Below are 20,438 nucleotides of genomic sequence, written 5' to 3' on the forward strand. Positions count from 1 at the left end.
ATGAAACCAAACTGGAACTGTTTGGTAGAAACACAACTTGTCGTGTTTGGAGGAAAAAGAATACTGAGTTGCATCCATCAAACACCATACCTACTTTAAAGCATGGTGGTGGAAACATCATGCTTTGGGGCTGTTTCTCTGCAAAGGGGCCAGGACGACTGATCCGGGTACATGAAAGAATGAATGGGGCCATGTATCGTGAGATTTTGAGTGCAAACCTCCTTCCATCAGCAAGGGCATTGAAGATGAAACGTGGCTGGGTCTTTCAACATGAAAATGATCCAAAGCACACCGCCAGGGCAACGAAGGAGTGGCTTCGTAAGAAGCATTTCAAGGTCCTGGAGTGGCCTAGCCAGTCTCCAGATCTCAACCCTATAGAAAACCTTTGGAGGGAGTTGAAAGTCCGTGTTGCCAAGCGAAAAGCCAAAAGCATCACTGCTCTAGAGGAGATCTGCATGGAGGAATGGGCCAACATACCAACAACAGTGTGTGGCAACCTTGTGAAGACTTACAGAAAACGTTTGACCTCTGTCATTGCCAACAAAGGATATATCACAAAGTATTGAGATGACATTTTGTTTCTGACCAAATACTTATTTTCCACCATAATATGCAAATAAAATGAAAAAAAAACAGACAATGTGATTTTCTGGATTTTTTTTTCTCAGTTTGTCTCCCATAGTTGAGGTCTACCTATGATGTAAATTACAGACGCCTCTCATCTTTTTAAGTGGTGGAACTTGCACTATTGCTGACTGACTAAATACTTTTTTTCCCCACTGTATGTATGTATATATATATATATATATATATATATATATATATATATATATATAAATATGTGTGTTCTATGTGTATATATCTATTATTTCTATAATTTATTAAACATGTCAGTGTGATTTTACAGTATAGCGCACTGAATTGCCAGCATTTGTAAAGGACACCGGTGCATATTTCTCACAAGTCACACGTCTGGTCCGTGTGTAATCCGTATTTTTCTCGCCCCCATAGACTTGCACTGGCGTTTTTTGGGCGTAATACGGTGCAAATCGCAGCATGCTGCGATTTTCTCAGCACGTATAAAACGGCCGAGAAAAAAATCGGCTGATGGGAGCTGCCCCTTAGATTAACATCGGGACGAGTGCAATGTGCTTTTTTTGCGCAATGCACGCGTCCGTGTTTCTCGCTAGTGTGTCTCCGGCCTTACAATAAGCCTTATCGTATCAATAGCAGCTAATAAAAACTATATAATATACAGCATGCTGCCCCCACAACCCATACACATATACAGTATGATTGACACCAGACCTCCTCTGCACACTCAGTATGATGAACCTCACAGCCCTCCTCCACATTAAAATATGGTTGACCAAACGGCTCCCTATACATATATAATGACTCTCACAGCACTCTTCCACACAGCTTTGGCAAAAATTAAGAGACCACTGCACAGTTTTATAAAAATCAGCTTCTCTACATGTCTGACAGCCATTCCATTCCAGTGTCAGTTGAATTCCAACCAGAGTACACTTCATTCTACTTAATGTGCTTCTGATTAGGTGATCACCTGAACCAAATCTTATTTAACGAAGGAAAGTATAAAAAACCCTGCTGTGGTGTTCACAATTCTCTTGCAAAAGAACAGGCTGGATGGCAAAACAAGTGCTAGTAATATCCCAAAAGTAATAGGAATGACAAAAATAACTTTTAGCCATGCCAAAAGAGTTGAAAAGAAAAGTCTTGAGTGAGGAAAAGAAGGGTTCAATTCTGGCTTCCCTAGCAGAGGGATACAGTGAGCGTCATGTTTCCTCCATCCTTAAGACGTCTGTCCATTACAACAAGGTCAAGCAGCAGACATTGGGGACAATAAAGCTACAAACCAGCAGAGGGCGAAAACGACTCTCCACTGACTGGGATGACAGTCATCTTATTTGAATGTCACTCAGCAACTGCAGGATGACATCAAGTGACCTACAGAAGGAATGGCAAATGGCAGCTGGGGTGAAGTGCACGGCAAGAACAGTTCGTAACAGGCTCCTAGAGGCAGGGCTCAAGTCATGTAAAGCTAGAAAAAAGCCTTACATCAATGAGAAGCAAAGGATAACCAGTCTTAAGTTTGCGAAAGACCATAAAGATTGGACCATGGAGGACTGGAGTAAGGTAATCTTCTCTGATGAGTCTAATTTTCAGCTTTGCCCAACACCTGGTCATCTAATGGTTAGACGGAGACCTGGAGAGGCATACAAGTCACAGTGTGTTGCACTCACTGTGAAATTTGGTGGAGCATCGGTGATGATCTGGGGATGCTTCAACAAGGCTGGAATTGGGCAGGTTAATCTTTGCGAAGGACGTATGAATCAAGATGCATTCAAGGTTATCCTGGAAAATCAGTTGATTCCTTATGCTCAGGCATTGTTCCCCAACTCTGAGGACTGGTTTTTCCAGCAGGACAATGCGCCATGCCACACAGCTAGGTAAATCAATGTGTGGATGAAGAACCACCACATCAAATCCCTGTCATGGCCAGCCCAATATCCAGACCTGAACCCCATTGAAAACTTCTGGAATGTAATCAAGAGGAAGATGGATAGTCACAAGCCATCAAACAAAGAAGAACTGCTAAAATGTTTGTACCAGTAGTGGCATAAGGTCACCCAAAAGCAGCATGAAAGACTGTTGGAAAGCATGCCAAGACGCATGACAGCTGTGATTAAAAATCATGGTTATTCCACAAAATATTGATTTCTGAACTCTTCCTGAGTTAAAACATTAGTATTGTTGTTTCTAAATGATTATGAACTTGTTTTCTTAGCACTATTTGAGGCCTGCAAGCACTGCATTTTTTGGTGTTTTGACCATTTCTCATTTTCTGAAAATAAATACAAAATTTTGTGCTTGGAAATGTGAAGACATGTAGTCAGTAGTTTATAGAATAAAAGAGAAATTTACATTTTACTAAAAAAATCAGACAAAATGAATATTTTGCGGTAGTCTCTTAATTTTTGCCAGAGCTGTAGTATGATGAACTCCACAGCCCCTCCATTCACCCCACACACAGTATGATGGCCCCCACACACAGTATGATTATTCCCACATCCTCCACACACAGTTTGGTGATCTTCAGTCTCCGCACACATTATGATGATCCTTACAGCCTCCACACACAGCATGATAGGCCCACATATATGCACACAGAATGATAGGCCCCCATACACACATACAAAGAATGATAGGCCCCTATACACACATGCAAAGAATTATAGGCCCCCATACACACACATATACACACACAATGACGGGCCCCCATACCCACGCAGTATGAAGGACCCCCATACGCATGCAGTATGACAGGACCCCATACACACGTAGTGTGACGGGCCCCCATACACATGTAGTGTGACGGGCCCCCATACACATGTAGTGTGACGGGCCCCCATACACACGCAATGTGACGGGCCACCATGCACACTCAGTGTGGCTGGCCCCCATACATACGCAGTGTAGTGGGCCCCCATACGCACGCAGTGTGGTGGCCCTTCTTGACCCCCCCATATGGTGACAACATCAGGCCAGACAGGAATATGATGAATGTGGCCACACACGTGAATAATTTTTTCATTCCTTTTTTTTAATTAAAGTAATTTTTATTGAAATTTTTCATACAAAAAGGAAAAACAAAGAAGAAAACAACGACCCGCAATAGAGGTACATACACCTCTAACTCCGCTCTCCCCTTCACCCCTGTTACAACATCAATGCAAAAAATATTTTAACGGTAAAATGGTATAGCTGATTACATATAGTGCCGCTCCCAAAATTGTTACAATAGTACAAAGGGAGATAACAACAACAACAAGTTAATATAAGTCTCAGTTAAAGAGCTACATATCTGAAGTCTCCTTATTGTAAGCCAAATCAAATTATAATGTAGTAATCTCTGTCAGAGTCAAATCTTGTTTCACCTTTATATTGTCGTATCAGGATAGACCCAACCTGAACCTGGTCAGCTCTCTCGACGCAAGACCAGAATGATCAATCCAACATGCCCATATTTTTTCAAATGTGGAAATAGAATTTCTCTTGCGATATATACCTCTTTCCAGATTAACTAACCAGTTAATTTTTATTACATATTCTGCAATTGAGGGGGTTTGGTGGGAGATCCAATACTGGGCTATTAATTTTCTGGCCATAAAAAGCATTCTAGATACAGCTAACTTCTTAACCTCTTCTGTTGGCAAGTCTTTTAGATATCCTAGGATACATACAAAGGGGGTTCTTCTCAGCTCAACCGAATATACTCTATTAATTATCCCTATTACTCCTCTCCAGAACGCTTCAAGATTTGGACATGACCATAACATGTGCAGTAGGGTGGCTTTGTTTGTTCGACACCTTAGACAAAGAGGATTGGCCCTAACTCCAGTATCGAACAAAAACTTGGGAGTGCGATAAACTTGATGAATTACATATAAATGTGACAAACGATGGGCTTCTCCCAGCGAGAGTCCGGGAACTCTTTCTAATATTTCTGACCATAAATTGTCCTCAATAGGACCAATATCTCGCTCCCACCTCTCCTTCACACGTACAGGATGATTCAGAAGCACCAAATGCAATATGTCCCAATATAAATGAGAAATCATCCCAGCTGTTCCTGTGGATTTTTCAATACGCTGTATAATCTTATTCTGTGGCATAGGTTTTCCTGCAATGAGGTTTTCTGCTTGGTACGCGTGTCTAAGTTGTAAAAAAATTCTGAATTATGGATCCCAAATTCCATACGCAAATAAGTAAAATCTCTAATTCTATCTCCCTCCAATATATGTTCAAATCTACGTATCCCTCAATTTTTTCATTCTTAGTTGGTGTGAACACCTCAGTTATCACACAATTGTGATATTATTAACTGTAATTTTGCCATAATATTGACTTCTCATGAATGATCTAGCTTCTACATTTTTTTTTTACTAAATGTTATTGATTTTTCAGACGATGGTGTAGAACAATTTAAGAAAGCAGAAAAGTTGCATGCAAATTGGATCAAGTTATACCTTGAAGGGAATGCTTCAGAAGTTCTTACTAACCTTGGCAGAAAATTAATCAAACAGTATTTAGAGGCACTACAGAAGCTCAGCATGTCCTTAAGCAAACAAGTTGCAGAGTATGACATCTACTCAATGACAGTTGGCGGCATTATAACTCTAGAGGTACAACGATCTCATCTGTTAAAAATGTCTAATGTATTGTTTCTAATGACTGTTTCCTATTTACTGCATGTACGTAACTGTGGGGCATTACAAGTATTGACAGCCTCAACCTTGCTGGACAGGGGTATAGTCACAATTCACATCTACAAGGGAATATATCATGACCTTTTATTCAGAAAATGACCATGCTCTTTAACCTTGCGATTATATTTGAGAAAGTCAATGGGCTCTTTGAAAGGAAGGTGTCAGCTGATTCGTAATGCCTAAAAAAATCGCCGTCTTCCCTATACAGTGTGGATAATGGGGCGGTTCTCCTTTTGGAGAGTGCCAAGCTGGCGTAAGGAGACTTAAAGGTCATGCAATGGCTCCTATACAATGCCCATGTCAGTCAGTGACCAGATAGGGATATGGCTGTTCGACTAGTCAACTTGTCCTTGGCAGTGCTTTCTACCATGTTCTCTGAAATGCCACAGTGGCTTAGAGTAAAAGCTGTATATTTAGAATGCATAAACCAAAATCTGATTCATAGTGTCTTTCTTTAGATACTTTTTCACATCAAGTTTATAGTCTGTTGTTATTGAACCTACCATCCTGCACAGAAAATCTACCACAGCAAAAATATGCAGCATAAAAAACGCAATAAAAGCTTATCGTCGGCACACAGCTTTAGACAGCAAAAGATATTAGTGCAGAATGTGGGTTGAATAAGTTAGTATTTTCCTAAGATCATGACTTTTTATGTATTTGTTTCTAGAATATGACACCTGACAATTTTCCAGTACACACCTAAAACAGAAGTGCAATATGCCACTGATAGTGACTATTGTAGTTATGTGGAAAAAAAAGTAAGGTTGCATTCACACTTCCGGATGAGTGTTGCCATGCAAGAGAAACGGACTACCTTATTTTTCGGACTATAAGATGCATTGGACCTTAAGATACGCCACAAATTTTGAGGTGGAAAATAGAAAAAAAAAAAAAAAAAGATTTTTATAAATGGGGTTCCCTCTTATCGTCCGAATTTAAGGTATCTTACCTGTGGGCCAGTGGCGGTTGAGTGGGTTCACAGGAGGCATGGTCCCTTCCTCAGGAGGCCGGATGTGGCAGAAGGCGCACAACTTTGCAAGCACTGGGTGGAAGGTGGCCGTATCCCATCGGTGCGATGTTGCGGTCCTGGTGTCGACGGTGAGGCAGAGCAAAGTGCGTTGCGTGGAACGGGGTCCCTTTCTCAGGAACCCGGCGACAGCAGAAGTGTGGAAATGCTATGGGTCCGGTGTTGTCGTCGTCATCATATTCTGAGAGCTGTAACATTTTTTATTGTTTTGCCGAATGAGCCATATTAGGGCTTATTTTTTGCTGGACGGTTTGGCGTTTTTATTGATATAATTTTTTTTTATATACAACTTTTTGATCGTACTTTTTTGTTTTATCACAAACGCATCATTTTGAGTAGTGAAATGGATTTTTGTGACTTTTTTTTTTACATATTTTATTTTACATTTTTTCACTTTTTTACTTACTCCCACTGTGGGACCTGTGCAATTTTTATTTTGATCCCTTGTCTCATACACTACTGTACTCATACACTACTGTACTCATACTTATTACTGGATCTCACAGGCTACATGACCTCAGGGTACCATGTTAACCATCGGGACCTGCGATTCTCATCGCAAGGGTCCGATGGTTACTAAGGGGGTCATATGACCCCCTTGTAGCAACTTAAATACTCCTGTCTCGATTAACATCGGTATATAAGGGATTAATTGGCCCCGATCAGTCACAAAACCGGCCGGGGCTGATACTGCACGGTGTCAGCTGTCAGATACAGCTGACACCAGTAGAAATTGCTACTTATACTTTAATTCCACGACGCCGTTAAAAAGCGGCGCTGAGGAATAAGGCCCCTTATCCACTGCCGTTAAAATGCGTATCATTGGTTAAGGGGTTAAAAATGGAAGTGTTTCCTATTTTGCTTACTGTTTTGCCTCCGACGCACCCAAATGAGTAACATCCCTACACAATAAACTTCAATGGCTGAGTCTGGTCCGCAAAACAGATGCTTCGCGGGCTGGAGAAACGGATCCATTCTTAAAACTGATGTGCGTATGGATCAGTGAAACTCAATAGGTCATTGTACTGTCTGAAAAGGAAAAAATGTGACAAGAATGGACGTGTCACATGGATGTGTGAATGTAGCCTAACCATAATACCTAGAAGTATAGTATTCCACAACATGTCATTTCTGTTACCGTAATCGAACTGTTTTATTTTATCGTTATTATGCAGCTCATGTATTTATTTAGGATGACATTTTCTTTTCATTTTGTTTTGCAGATGTTCTTTCTTCTTATACTCAGCATTCCAAGTGCTTTTAGCACCATGGCTGAAGTTGATTTGCCGTTAGCCTCACCAGTCTTCTCCCTTTTCTTTTATATGATGTGTCTTGTGCTTGCTGCCTTTCATGTCATTGTATGCACATCAAGTGAAAACATGTGCTTCTTCTGCAGCATATCATGGATGATGGCGATGACCATTATGTTTCTCATATCAGCTCTTCTTTGTATTCTTCTGTCGGTTTTCGGAAAGATTATTTTAAAATATAAATCATCTAATGAGGTAGGTAAAGTTACTATAATGCCTAAATGCGATATACGGTATTGTGCTGTTGCCTTGTGATGTTTTACCTGTGGGAATACATATACTGTGGTTTACTCATATATTCCCCCAGCTAAATAGTGAACTGCACTCTGGCTGTGGAGGGATCATCAGCTGCCATCATTTATTTGAGAGGGAAGTCTCTGCACCTAGGATGGCTGGAACTCAGCTGTGTGTGAAAAATCGTGAATGAGATACAGAGGATTGGTGGTGTTTCCAAAGTTTGTGTCCCACCAAAGATAGAGTGATGGCATATCCAATTTATATGCCATCATTTTTCAAAATGGAAATGCCCTTTTAATTAATTTTTTTTTTCTGCTAGCAGCTGCCAGTACTACACTATTGTTGTCAGTTTATATATAGAATGTGGTTATCCTCCTCATTTGCCAGAAGCAAAATAGCAAAAAAAAAAGAAAAGCAGATCACAGACATGGCACAAAACTAAAGTAACTTCAAATGGCAACTTTCTGGCTTTAAGAAACACTAAAAGAAATCAAGAACAAAAAATGTGGTAGTCAGTAATGGTTACTTTTTTAAACCAAGCATAGGGGAAAAATTATGGAGTCACTGAATTCTGAGGAAAAAAATTATAGAATCATGAATAGCAAACAAAAAAACACTCCAACACATCACTAGTATTTTGTTGCACCCCCTCTGGCTTTTATAACAGCTCGCAGTCTCCAAGGCATGGACTTAATGAGTGTCAAACAGTACTCTTCATCAATCTGGCTCCAACTTTCTCTGATTGCTGTTGCTAGGTCAGCTTTGCAGGTCGGAGCCTTGTCATGGACCATTTTCTTCAACTTCCACCAAAGATTTTCAATTGGATTGAGATCCGGACTATTTGCAGGCCATAACATTGACCTTGTGTGTATTTTTACAAGGAATGTTTTCAAAGTTTTTGCTTTATGGCAGGATGCATTATCATCTTGAAAAATGATTTCATCATCCCCAAACATCCTTTCAATTGATGGGATAAGAAAAGTGTCCAAAATATCAATATAAACTTGTGCATTTATTGAAGATGTAATGACAGCCATCTCCCCAGTCCTTTACCTGACATGCAGCCCCATATCATCAATGACTGTGGAAATTTGCATGTTCTCTTCATGCAGTCATCTTTATAAATCTCATTGGAACGGCACCAAACAAAAGTTCCAGCATCATCACCTTGCCCAATGCAGATTCGCAATTCATCACTGAATATGACTTTCATCCAGTCATCCACAGTCCACGATTGCTTTTCCTTAGTCTATTGTAACCTTGTTTTTTTCTGTTTAGGTGTTAATGATGGATTTTGTTTAGCTTTTCTGTATGTAAATCCCATTTCCTTTAGACGGTTTCTTACAGTTTGGTCACAGACATTGACTCCAGTTTCCTCCCATTTGCTCCTCATTTGTTTTGTTGTGCATTTCCTGTTTTGGAGACTTATTGCTTTAAGTTACCGGTCTTGACGCTTTGATGTCTTCCTTTGTCTACCAGTATGTTTGCCTTTAACAACGTTCCCATGTTTGTATTTGGCCAGATTTTAGACACAGCTGACTGTGAACAACCAACATTGCATGATGAATTACCCTATTTTAAGAGTTTGATAATCCTCTCCTTTGTTTCAATTGACATCTCTCGTGTTGGAGCCATGATTCATGTCAGTCCACTTGGTGCAACAGCTCTCCAAGGTGTGATCACTCCTTTTTAGATGAAGAATAACGAGCAGATCTAATTTGATGCAGGTGTTAGTTTTGGGAATTAAAATTTACAGGGTGATTCCATATTTTTTTCCTCAGAATTGAGTGACTCCATAATTTTTCCCCTATGCTTGGTGTAAAAAAGTAACCATTACTGACTTCCACATTTTTTGTTCTTGATTTCTTTTAGTGTTTTTTAAAGCCAGAAAGTTGCCATTTGAAATGACTTTTTAGTTTTGTGCCTTGTCTGTGATCTGCTTTTTTTCAGCAAAATTAAACAACTGAATGAACATCCTTCAAGGCCGGTGATTACATAATTTTTGCCAGGGGTTGGAGTACAATTGATTTTAATAAATTTTTTTGTTTGTGAATGGTCTCTGTAGAATCTTACAACCGTTCTTTCTTTATTATTTGTGATAATTATATGTTTTTCAGAAAACAAACTCCAATATGTCGACATGGTCAGAACTAGACCTTCTTCTGTTGGTGGGGACACTTGGACATGTTTTAAGTATGGGGGCAAGTAGTTTTATAGAGGAGGAACATCAAACCTGGTATTTCCTTGTCAACACCTTGTGTCTGGCTTTATCTCAAGAAATGTGTAGAAAATACTTTCTTGTAAGAAAAAGAAATAAAATGAGCACTATAGACTTAGACCATGAGCCACAAGAAGATGTTTACCTAAATGAAATATATGATGCACACAAAAAGGAGTTAGGAGAAGTCCGGTTAACAATTTTAGAACGTTTTATTAAAGACAATGAAAAATGGATTGCATTGACAAGTCCGGGTGTTATCCTCATATGTTGTCGTTTGTTACGTCCCTTGAATCAGACTGGAATTCAGTGGATACACCGATCTGATTTTGGCCACTGGTTGACAAGGTAACTATACAATATGCGTGTGTTCTTTCTAGCTTCTTTAATGTACATTGTAGGCGTAGCTCATTATTGTGTATTGATTATTGGTTTGTGGGACATAGTTAATGCAATGCACAATGGATTGTTACTTGTTTCCCAAATGGGTTTCCTAAGTTTGCTCTGTACATGAGATAATTACACTGCTACAAATGAATAAAAACTTTATGGTCGATTGATGGATTATTAGGCCTCTATATTTGCAGCAATCAACATATTAAAGGGAATCTGTCACCTATTTTTCGACTGTCAGCTGCCGGCACCGCCATTGGGGGCTTATCTACAGCATTCTGTAATGCTGTAGATAAGCCCCCGATGTAACCTGAAAGAGAAGAAAAACGAGTTATATTATACTCACCCAGGTTTTGGTCCGATGGGTGCGCAGGCGCTGGGAAAGGTGAGAGAGGTCGGGCGCCTGCGCACTGCAGGACTCTGCTCTGCCCTCAACAGGGAAGAGCAGTGCACCTGCGCAGGAGCCGCGACGGGAAGCAAAGAAGAGGACGTCATCGTTAGAAGATGGGAGGTGCCGGACCGGATCGCGACACCCATCGGACCAACACCGGACCCGGACCTCCTCTGGGTAAGTAAAATATAACTCGTTTTTCTTTTCTTTCAGGTTACATCGGGGGCTTATCTACAACATTACAGAATACTGTAGATAAGCCCCTGATGGCGATGCCGGCAGCTGATAGTCGAAAAAATAGGCGACAGATTCCCTTTAATTGGAATTATAAGCTAATTGTTGTTGATAATAGTGAGGTGATTTTTGTAAATTAGAATTTTCTCTACTAGTAAGTAGTACGAAATATATATTTTAATTTTACACCTATGTAAGGCGGCCAGGGTGGTAGTCGTGGCAACTAGCTGTAGCATTCCCACACCCTGGTGCCATACAGATGAAATACAAAGTCCTTTCTGTTGTGTGTACGATGTGTGCAGCAGAGTACTCACTTCAGTTGCTGGAGTCCTTTTGGTCTCTGTCATTGCAGCTTCGTGTTTCCAGGTTCCATAAAACACTGCAGAGTCACAGTCCTTTTCAAACAGTTCAGCTTTACTGATAACATGGGCATTCATAACTTTGGCAGCACAATTGTCACAGAGCCGCATATCCAGCACTTTACCTGCCTTCCGGGTAGACTCCATTCTTTCTTTATCCTCTCTTTCTGTTCTTCCGGCAATCCCAGTTGTCTCTGTGGACAATTCGTGTCCCATCCGTACTTCCTGCGTCGCCAGCTGCCTGTCAGCCCCTTGTCCAGTTCATATCGGGAAAGATGCCGGAAGTGCCATCCTAACGACTCCCGCCCCGGTCATAAACCCCGGATCCTTCCTGTGGAAGCTGGTGCCTGTCTGCACTACTCTCCAGCCTGGGGCGCTTTACTGCTGTCCGCAGCTTTATCTCCACAGCCTGTTAGTGTCTCCTGCACTGCATGCACCCTGCCCTTGGGCAGGCTGCCAAGGCTTCTGACTGTAATCAGGAAGTATCCTAACTATACTTCCCTGCTCTGTGCTGTTCCTCCCATTTAGTTAACCCCTCTGCTGCCTATCTCCTGCTCTATTCTTATGTTTTTCTCTATCTCTAATGTGCCCCCCCTCTATTCTACCCCACTATGGTCCTATACTATATAAGATCCTGTTCTATCCATAATCCTATAACAGTACATGACATCACAATGTAAAAACATTACATTACTTATCACATCAATCACAATGAGGTGCCGCATGTAACCGTACAAACAGAGCGTCCAGGAGAGAGAAGGCACACAAAGTTTCCCGCCACCTCCTTACACCCACAAACTTAAATATGTTTTATTAGTATTTTATATGTTAAAGCAACTCAAAGTAGCAAGTATTTGTGAAGTGTAAAGGAAATGATGCATGTTTTTTTTTTTTTTTTTTTAATTATGTCTAATATTTGTAAAAATATAAATTTGAAAATTGTGACCATGTTTCCTGTGGTCTGATAACCCTAAATGAAATCCTGAGTGACCAATTGCCTCTAGGAGTCACATTCTCAGTATATTGACAGCTGTTTTATGAAGGTCTCAGAGGTTTGTTTGTGAACATTAGGGATAAAATGGCATCATGACAACCAAGGAACCACTAGACAGGTTAGGGATAAAGTTGGGGAGAAAAGTAAAGACGGGTCAGGTTATGAAATAAATAAATAAAAATCCCAAGCTCTGAACATCCCACGTAGCACTGTTCAATCCATCATCCAAAAGTGGAAGGAGCATAGCAGATCTACAAACCTACTAAGACATTTCCTTCCACCTTAGCTGACCTCCAAAGGTAAGGTCACAGTGGCTTAATTCAAATGCACATCATAATTTTAAATTCATATTTTTAAAATATTTTGAAAATAATTTATCATTTCCTTTACACTTGGCTAAGCATTTCAGACTATGTGTCTCATATTAAAAAACAAAAAAGTGTATGTACACATTTAAAGCTTTTTCCAATTAATTAAAACTGATCTCTAAAAATGGCTCTGAAGAGTATAAAATAATGAAATATTTATTTACCGTTAGTCGTCCACAACAGATGCCATTCTGGGGCTTACATAATCCTTCGTAGTCTTCAGTTTATGGTCCCATCATCCACACACTAGAGATGCCAATCACTGGCTAAGGTGGGTCATCTGATCACTCATTTGATTACTAACCAGAGTTTTGAAACGTATTGCAATAGTGATAAATTAACTAGTATGCATCCATTCTCTGAGTTGTTTTAGCATATTATTTTAAACCATACCCAACATAGGACGTAATAGTACATCTTTTGTTTGGGGATGTGTGGAGCAGCCATACTCAACAGATATCATCCATATTGTCAAGCTAGTATCTGCATGCCAAAGAAGTGACCAAAACTAAATTAAATCATTGCTATTTAACCCTTTAAATGCTGCTGTCAGTCACTGACTGCAACAATTAAAGTTTTTCTCTTATTTTATTCCAATTGCCCCCCTGAGTATTGTGTTTTTATTTATTTTTAATTTGCCGTATGGTTTTAGAGATTTAAATTTAATGCTAATTTTTATGGCTTTTGTTAAGTACATGGCTCACAGAATTCTTTGAGGGTTGTCTTTAGGCTGGTCTTCATTATTACCTTGTGAGCAATAATGTTCGTTAAGACCGTAAAAATCAGCACTTAATTAAAAAGCCAAAATCTGTGCAACTGTATGGCATGTTTAACCCCTTCCCGACATACGCCATATTAGTACTGCTCTGCGGGAACTGAGTTCCCGCAAACAGCAGTACTAGTACGGAGCACCGATCGCGCAGCCTCACTTTGAGCGCCGTAGCAATGGGTGCGAGTGTCGGCTGTATGTGGCAGCTGACACCCCGCAGCAACACACACAATCGGTATTGGCACCAATCGCAGGCATTTAGCCCCACTGATGCCACTGTCAGTAATAACAGCGATATAGATGGGCTTCGCACATGGAGGGGCTCCCTGCGCGCTTCCATCAGGACAATGCAGTGCGCACTTGCAAGATAACCGCGGGGTCCTTCAGGGAACTGACCCGAAGAATAAAGCTGGCTTACCAATTTTACCACACGCAGAACGGTATAAATATAGGAAAAACAAAAAACAATTCCTGAATTGCTGGTTTTTGTTCAATCTCCCAAAATTCAGAATAGAAAGCGATCAAAAAATGTCATGTACCCAAAAATGGTACCAATAAAAAAGTCAACTCGTCCCGCAAAAAACAAGCCCATAGCATGGCTGTTGGCCGATATATGGAAAAATTGTAGCTCTCAAAATCTTGTGATGCTAAAGCTAGTTTTCGCAATAAAACGGCATAAAAAATAAAAAAAAGGCCTATTCTTCACATGCTGTTGAATTTTTTCATTTTGCCACCCAAAGATGACAGGATTGGTGCACATTTATCCGTCGCTCTACAATGAACACTTACACCGGGGTTTCTGTGTAAATCTCTGAAATACGTGATTCAGACAGAATCCCTGGCAAAAGATCCCCTATAATGAGGCAGATGGAGTCATTGTGGGTGCCATAGGACCTGTGATGCGGTGGTGTTCTTCTTTTTAGGATTGCATTAAAGTGCCGTCGGACACAGTTTTGTGTATTTCTGAAACGGACACCACTGAACAGAGGCCAGACGGATAAATGTGATTAGAAATACTATGTAAAATGTTCCCAAAAAATCTTCAACTCATTCCACAAAAAAGCAAGCCCTTACTCAGGTCTGTCATCTGTTAATGGAAATATAGGAGATTTCGCATTACTGGTAGCACAAAGGCTCTGGAAAAGTGAAATGGCTCCTCACCCCTCAAAAGAAATTCAGCAAATTCTCCGCTCCAAAGGGTTATAATTTACAAAATGGGATCACTTATCACAGAATCATAGAATGGAATAGTTGGAATTGACCTTCTGGTCCAACCCCCTGCTCAAAGCAGGATTCACTGAATCATCCCAGACGGATGTCTGTCCAGCCTCTGTTTGAAGACTTCCATTGAAGGAGAAATCACCAAGTCAGCCTGTTCCACTCATTGACCACCCTCACTGTCAAAAAGCTTTTTCTAATATCTAATCTGTGTCTCCTCCCATTCAGTTTCATCCCATTGCTTCTAGTCTTTCCTCGTGCAAATGAGAATAAAGATGATAATTCTACAAATGACAGCCCTTGAGATATTTGTAGACAGCTATTATGTCTCCTCTCATTTTTCTTTTTTTGCAAACTAAACATTCCCAATGTCAGGAACACCGCACTGTACTTGCTCACTGAGTCAGTGCACGTGTCCTGAGTGTCAGGATCCTGTCAGCGCCGGCGTGCAGCCTCCGCTGAGCAGGGACTCACCCGCACTGAAGGGGTACCGAGGTCAGGTACAGCCAGAAAGTATCGATGCACAGGACCTGTGGATGCTGAAGTTTAGCAAGCAGACACGGGACCTATGGTCATGTGACTGCAAGGGGGAGGGGCTTAGCATCCTGCTTAGTGAGATGGAAAGACACTATACAGAATTACTCAGAGTCAGGCAAAATGGGGTTCATACACAGAGATAGCCGTAACGTACCAAGGATGAGACAGAGCGGATAGTAAGGGCCAAGCAGCAGTCAAAACCAAACAGACATAGAAGATACCAAGCAGAATCCAAAGCAATATCCAGAGAATAGACCGAGTCATACACAGATTATCAAGCAACCAGAACACAGCAAAAAAACACACTCAGGGGTCACCACACTATGCCAAGGGCAAGAGTATAACTGACAGGGATGGGAGCGTCCTGAGGCTATAAGAAGCCTCTCCCAGAACCAGGGAGAGACCATAATCATAGCCCCAGGTGCACAGGTAAGCCTGCACCGGGATCACAACCTTTAACCCCAGAAATGCCAGTCATCAGCACTGGTTCCAGACATTTACCCCACGTGTGCGAGTCAAACCCGCACTGAGATCATGACACCCAAATCCTGTAACAGTTCCTCGTAGGACATGGTTTGCAGACCGGTCACCATTCTGGTTGCTCTTCCCTGAACTTGCTCCAGTTTGTTGATGTCTTTTTTAAAATGTGGTGCCCAAAACTGGACACAGTATTCCAGAGGAAGTCTGACCGAAGAGGAGTAGAGGGGGATAATGACTTCACGTGATGTAAACTGTATGCTTCTGTTAATACATCCAAGAATTGTGTTTGCCTTTTTTGCTGCTGCATCACATTGTTGACTCATGTTTAGTTTATGATCTCTTAGTATGCCCGTCTTTTTCACATGTGTTGTTTAGTCGTATTCCTCCCATTCTGTATATACTTTTTTCATTTTTATTGCCCAGATGTAGTAATTTGCATTTTTCCCTTTTAAAAAAAACATTTTGTTAGTTGCTGCCCATGGCTCCAATTTATTTATATCTTTTTGCATCCTCTCTCTATTCTCTAGTATTAGCTATCCCTCCTAACTTTGTGTCATCAGCAATTTCAATCCGTGTACCCTCATTTCCTTCATCTAAATCATTGATAAATATGTTGAACAATACAGGGCCCAGAACAGAACCCTGTGGTACCCCACTTGTGACATTCTTATAACTGGATGTGTAGCCATTTATGACCACTCTTTGGGTCCGATCACTAAGCCAGTTATGAATCCACCTAACAGTTGCCTTGTCCATTCCATACTTGGTCATTTTTTCAATAAGGATTGTGTGAGATAGTTTGTCAAATGATTTGCTGAAGTCAAGATATACTTTACAGCATTTCCCTGATCCACCCAGTCAGTGATTCTGTCATAGAAGGAAATTAAGTTAGTCTGACATGACTTATTAGTTACAAACCCATGCTAACTCTGTTTAATCACTTCATTCTTATCCAGGTATGTGCATACATGTTGTTTAATAATTTGTTCAAAGATCTTTCCTGATATAGAAGTCAGACTCACTGGCCTATAGTTCCCTGGGTCCACTGTTATGAATGGGTCACCGAGGAGAAAAAAGCAAAACAAGCTAAGCCACAGAAAACCAGAGTGGTTGGTAACTATGCAGATTGCAGATCCCTGATCTTACCACACAACTAGCAGTAGCCGTGGAGCGTGCCTACGATGAACCTAGACGCCTCGTCACGGCCGGAGGACTACATAAGCCTAAAGCAAGAAAAGGGAAAACTAACTGCCCCAGAGCAGACCCCAAAGGAATAGATAGCCCCCACACATGTATTGATGGTGAAACAAGATGAAGGCACAAACACAGGCAGGAAAATAGGCTGAGCAAATGATGGGGCCCAAACTAGCTAGACAGGAAAGGAAAGGGAAAACACTATCTGCAACCTGCAAAAAACCCTTCAAAAATAATGTCCAACACTTCTGATAGCAAAATTAACCCTGGAGTCACTAGACTTCTCCCACTATATCAGCACTCTGAAATATTCTGAGACAGAGCAAAAAGAGACCGAACTAGTAAGGGACAAAAAGCCAATTGACAAAATACTGATAAATAAGAGTGGAAATTCAGCTCAGCCCCCAGCCGGGGCTGGCAGACCACACAAAAAACTGAATAGACCAACAAAATCAAGTGTGAACATTAGCAGAAAAACTTAGCTTTAGATGACTGGAACTGAGCTGAAAACCAAGAGCTGACAAGCCAGAAGGAATCACCAGCAACTGAATAGGGAGTCGGCTGTCTTAAATCCAATCTGAGATTCCTGAGATCCAATCGTCATCCTCATTCTCAGGTGGCACATCTCCACCGATCAAACCAGCCGCACCACCTCCCGTCACAGCCAGATGTAGTCCAGAAGGGGAACTTACAACTGGTGAACCAGAGAATGAACTCACAACAGTCCACCTTCTTCCCCTTTTTAAAGATAGGAACAATATTTGCTCTTCTCCAGTTTTCTGGTACTTCTGATCTCCAAGAATTTTCAAAGATTATGGAGAGTGGTTCAAACATTTCTTCTATCTCCTTCAGTACTCTGGGGTGTAATTCATCTGGACCTGGAGACTTGAATTTATTTATGGTAGCTAAGTATTCCCTCACTATCTTTCTGTTTATACATAGCCTGGATTCTTCTATTCCTTTAAAAGAACAGTGAAGATCAGTTGATGTTACATTTCCTTTCTGAGAGAAAGCATGCAAAATAGGAATTTAAAAGTTCGGCCTTCTCAACATCCTTTCTTACCATTTCATCATTTTTATCTAGTAAAAATCCTATAGCATCTTTGACTTTTCTTTTACTTTTGACATATCCCCAAAATCCTTTTTTTGCAAGCCTTAATTCATTGTCAGCTTTAGATAATCTGATGCATCCCCTACAGGTTCTGCAAACAGCATTATAGTCTTCTTTAGATCTGCCTCCCTCTTTCCATTTGATAAACATTTCTTTCTTCCTTTTTAGCACATGTTTAAGTTCTGTGTTCATCCATCCTGATTTCCTTAAATGCTTCCTATTCTTCCCTCTTTTCGGAATTGTTAACAATTGTGCTTTGAGAATCTCATTTTTCAAAATTTCCCATCCATCCTGGACATTGTTGTCCTTAACGATATCCAGCCATTGGATCCCTCCAATTCTCTTTCTGAATCCCTTAAAATCTGCCTTTTTGAAATCTAACCTTGAAGTTTGAGTCTTCACAGGTCTTCTTCCTTTAGTTAAACAAAATTCTTGAAGGGTGATTCTGCTTTTCTAGCATTTAGGGGCTTTTTATATGGAATCTGCAAACTATTCTAGGAAAATCTGCGGTCCAGGAGGCAAATAGCGCTCCGTCCCTCCCGAGTCTTTCCGTATGGCTAACTAGTACTGTACAGCCACATATGGGGCATTGCCACGTTCAATAGAAATTGTGGGACAAATTTTGATTCCATTTTTACCCACTTCTCAGTATGAAAATGTAAAACTTGGGGCTAGCACACAATCTTGGTGGTAAAAATGTAAATTATTTTAGCTTCACTGCTCAATGGTATAAAAGTCTGTGACACACTGGTTGTGTCAATATAATAGCTACACCCCTACATGAATTCATTGAGTGGTTTAGTTTGTAAAATGGGGTCACATATGGGGGGTTCTGCTGTTCTGACCCCTCAGGGGCTCTGCCAATGTAACATGGCACCCTCAAACAAGTGCTGCAAAATCTGCACTGTAATATGGCGTTTCTTCCATTCTGAGCCCTTGCACTGTGCCTTAAAAGTAGTTTTCAATGACAAATGGGCTATCGGTGAACTCAGGAGAAATTGCACAACAAATTTTGGGGTCCATTTTCTCCTGTTACCCTTGTGAAAATACAAAATTTGGAGCTAAAAAAAAAGATTTTTGCGGAAAATGTGATTTTTTTTTTTTAATTTTTTTATTTTTTATTTTCACCGCTTAACGTTATAAACTTCTGGGACGCACCTGTGGCTTCAAGGTGCTCAATACACACCTAGATAAGTTCCCTAAGGGGTCTGGTATCCAAAATGGTGTAACTTGGGGGGGGGGGGGTTCTACTGTTTAGGCCCATCAGGGGCTCTTGAAACGCGACATGGCATCCACTAATTATTCCAGCAAGTTTTACATTCAAAAAGTCAAATGGTGCTCCTTACCTTCCGAGGCCCTGCCGTGTGCCCAAACAGTAGCTTTTCCTCAACATATGGGGTATTGGCATGCTCAAGAGAAATTGCACAACAAACTGTATGGTCCATTTTCTCCTGTTACCGTTGTGAAATTTTAAAAAAAAATTAGGTGTCTAATGGAAAATTTTTGTTAGCGAAAAGTAAATGTTTATTTTTTCCTTCCACATTCCAAAAATTCCTGTGAAGCACCTGAAGGGTTAATAAACTTCTTGAATGTGGTTTTTAGTACCTTGAGGGGTGCAGTTTTTAGAATGTTGTCACTTTTGGGGTATTTTCTGTGATATAGGCCCCTCAAAGTCACTTTAAATGTGAAGTAGTCCCTAAAAAAAAATTGATTTTGCAAATTTTGTTGTAAAAATTAGAAATCGCTGGTCAGCTTTTAACCCTTATAACTAACAAAAAAATTGTTTAAAAAATTGTACTGATGTAGACATGTGGGAAATGTTATTTTTTAACTATTTTGTGCAATATGACTGATTTAAGGCATAAAAATTAAAAGTTTGAAAATTGCAAAATTTTCTAAATTTCCAACAAATTTCATTTTTTTTCCCACAAATAAACGCAAATCATGTCAAACAAATATTTCCTCTATCATGAAGTACAATATGTCACAAGAAAACACTATCAGAATCAGTGGAATCCATTGAAGCGTTCCAGAGTTATGACCTCTTATAGTGACAGTAGTCAGAATTGTAAAAATTGGCCTGGGCAGGAAGGTGAAAACAGGCTTCGGGGCGAAGGGGTTATAAACAAAACAATGGTATACATTGGAGGGGAGCAGCGGGAATAACTGTCTGACTTGACCTCGTGCAAGGTCCTCTTTAAGGCTGTGTGCAGACGCTGCGGATTTTGCTGCGGTTCCGCAGCGGTTTTGGCCGCTGCGGACCCGCAGCAGTTTCTGCTGCGGTGTACAGTAGCATGATTC

The 20,438-nt window shown here is 40.6% G+C and overlaps 1 protein-coding gene across 2 annotated transcripts in view; it reads left to right on the forward strand.

The window, feature by feature from the left end:
- LOC141051090 (GPI ethanolamine phosphate transferase 2-like) overlaps positions 1–20,438 on the forward strand; it is a 211,424-nt gene that overhangs the window by 146,844 nt on the left and 44,142 nt on the right. For both annotated transcript variants that reach the window (XM_073547960.1, XM_073547970.1), the window contains exons 7-9: positions 4,993–5,210; positions 7,548–7,829; positions 9,989–10,437. In XM_073547960.1, coding sequence (XP_073404061.1) covers positions 4,993–5,210; positions 7,548–7,829; positions 9,989–10,437 — 949 coding nt within the window. The remainder of the gene's footprint in view (positions 1–4,992; positions 5,211–7,547; positions 7,830–9,988; positions 10,438–20,438) is intronic.

The sequence above is a fragment of the Dendrobates tinctorius genome, unplaced genomic scaffold, assembly GCF_039654945.1.
Source record: "Dendrobates tinctorius isolate UK_male_01 unplaced genomic scaffold, ASM3965494v1 ptg000011l, whole genome shotgun sequence".
NCBI classification, from domain to species: Eukaryota; Metazoa; Chordata; class Amphibia; order Anura; family Dendrobatidae; genus Dendrobates; species Dendrobates tinctorius.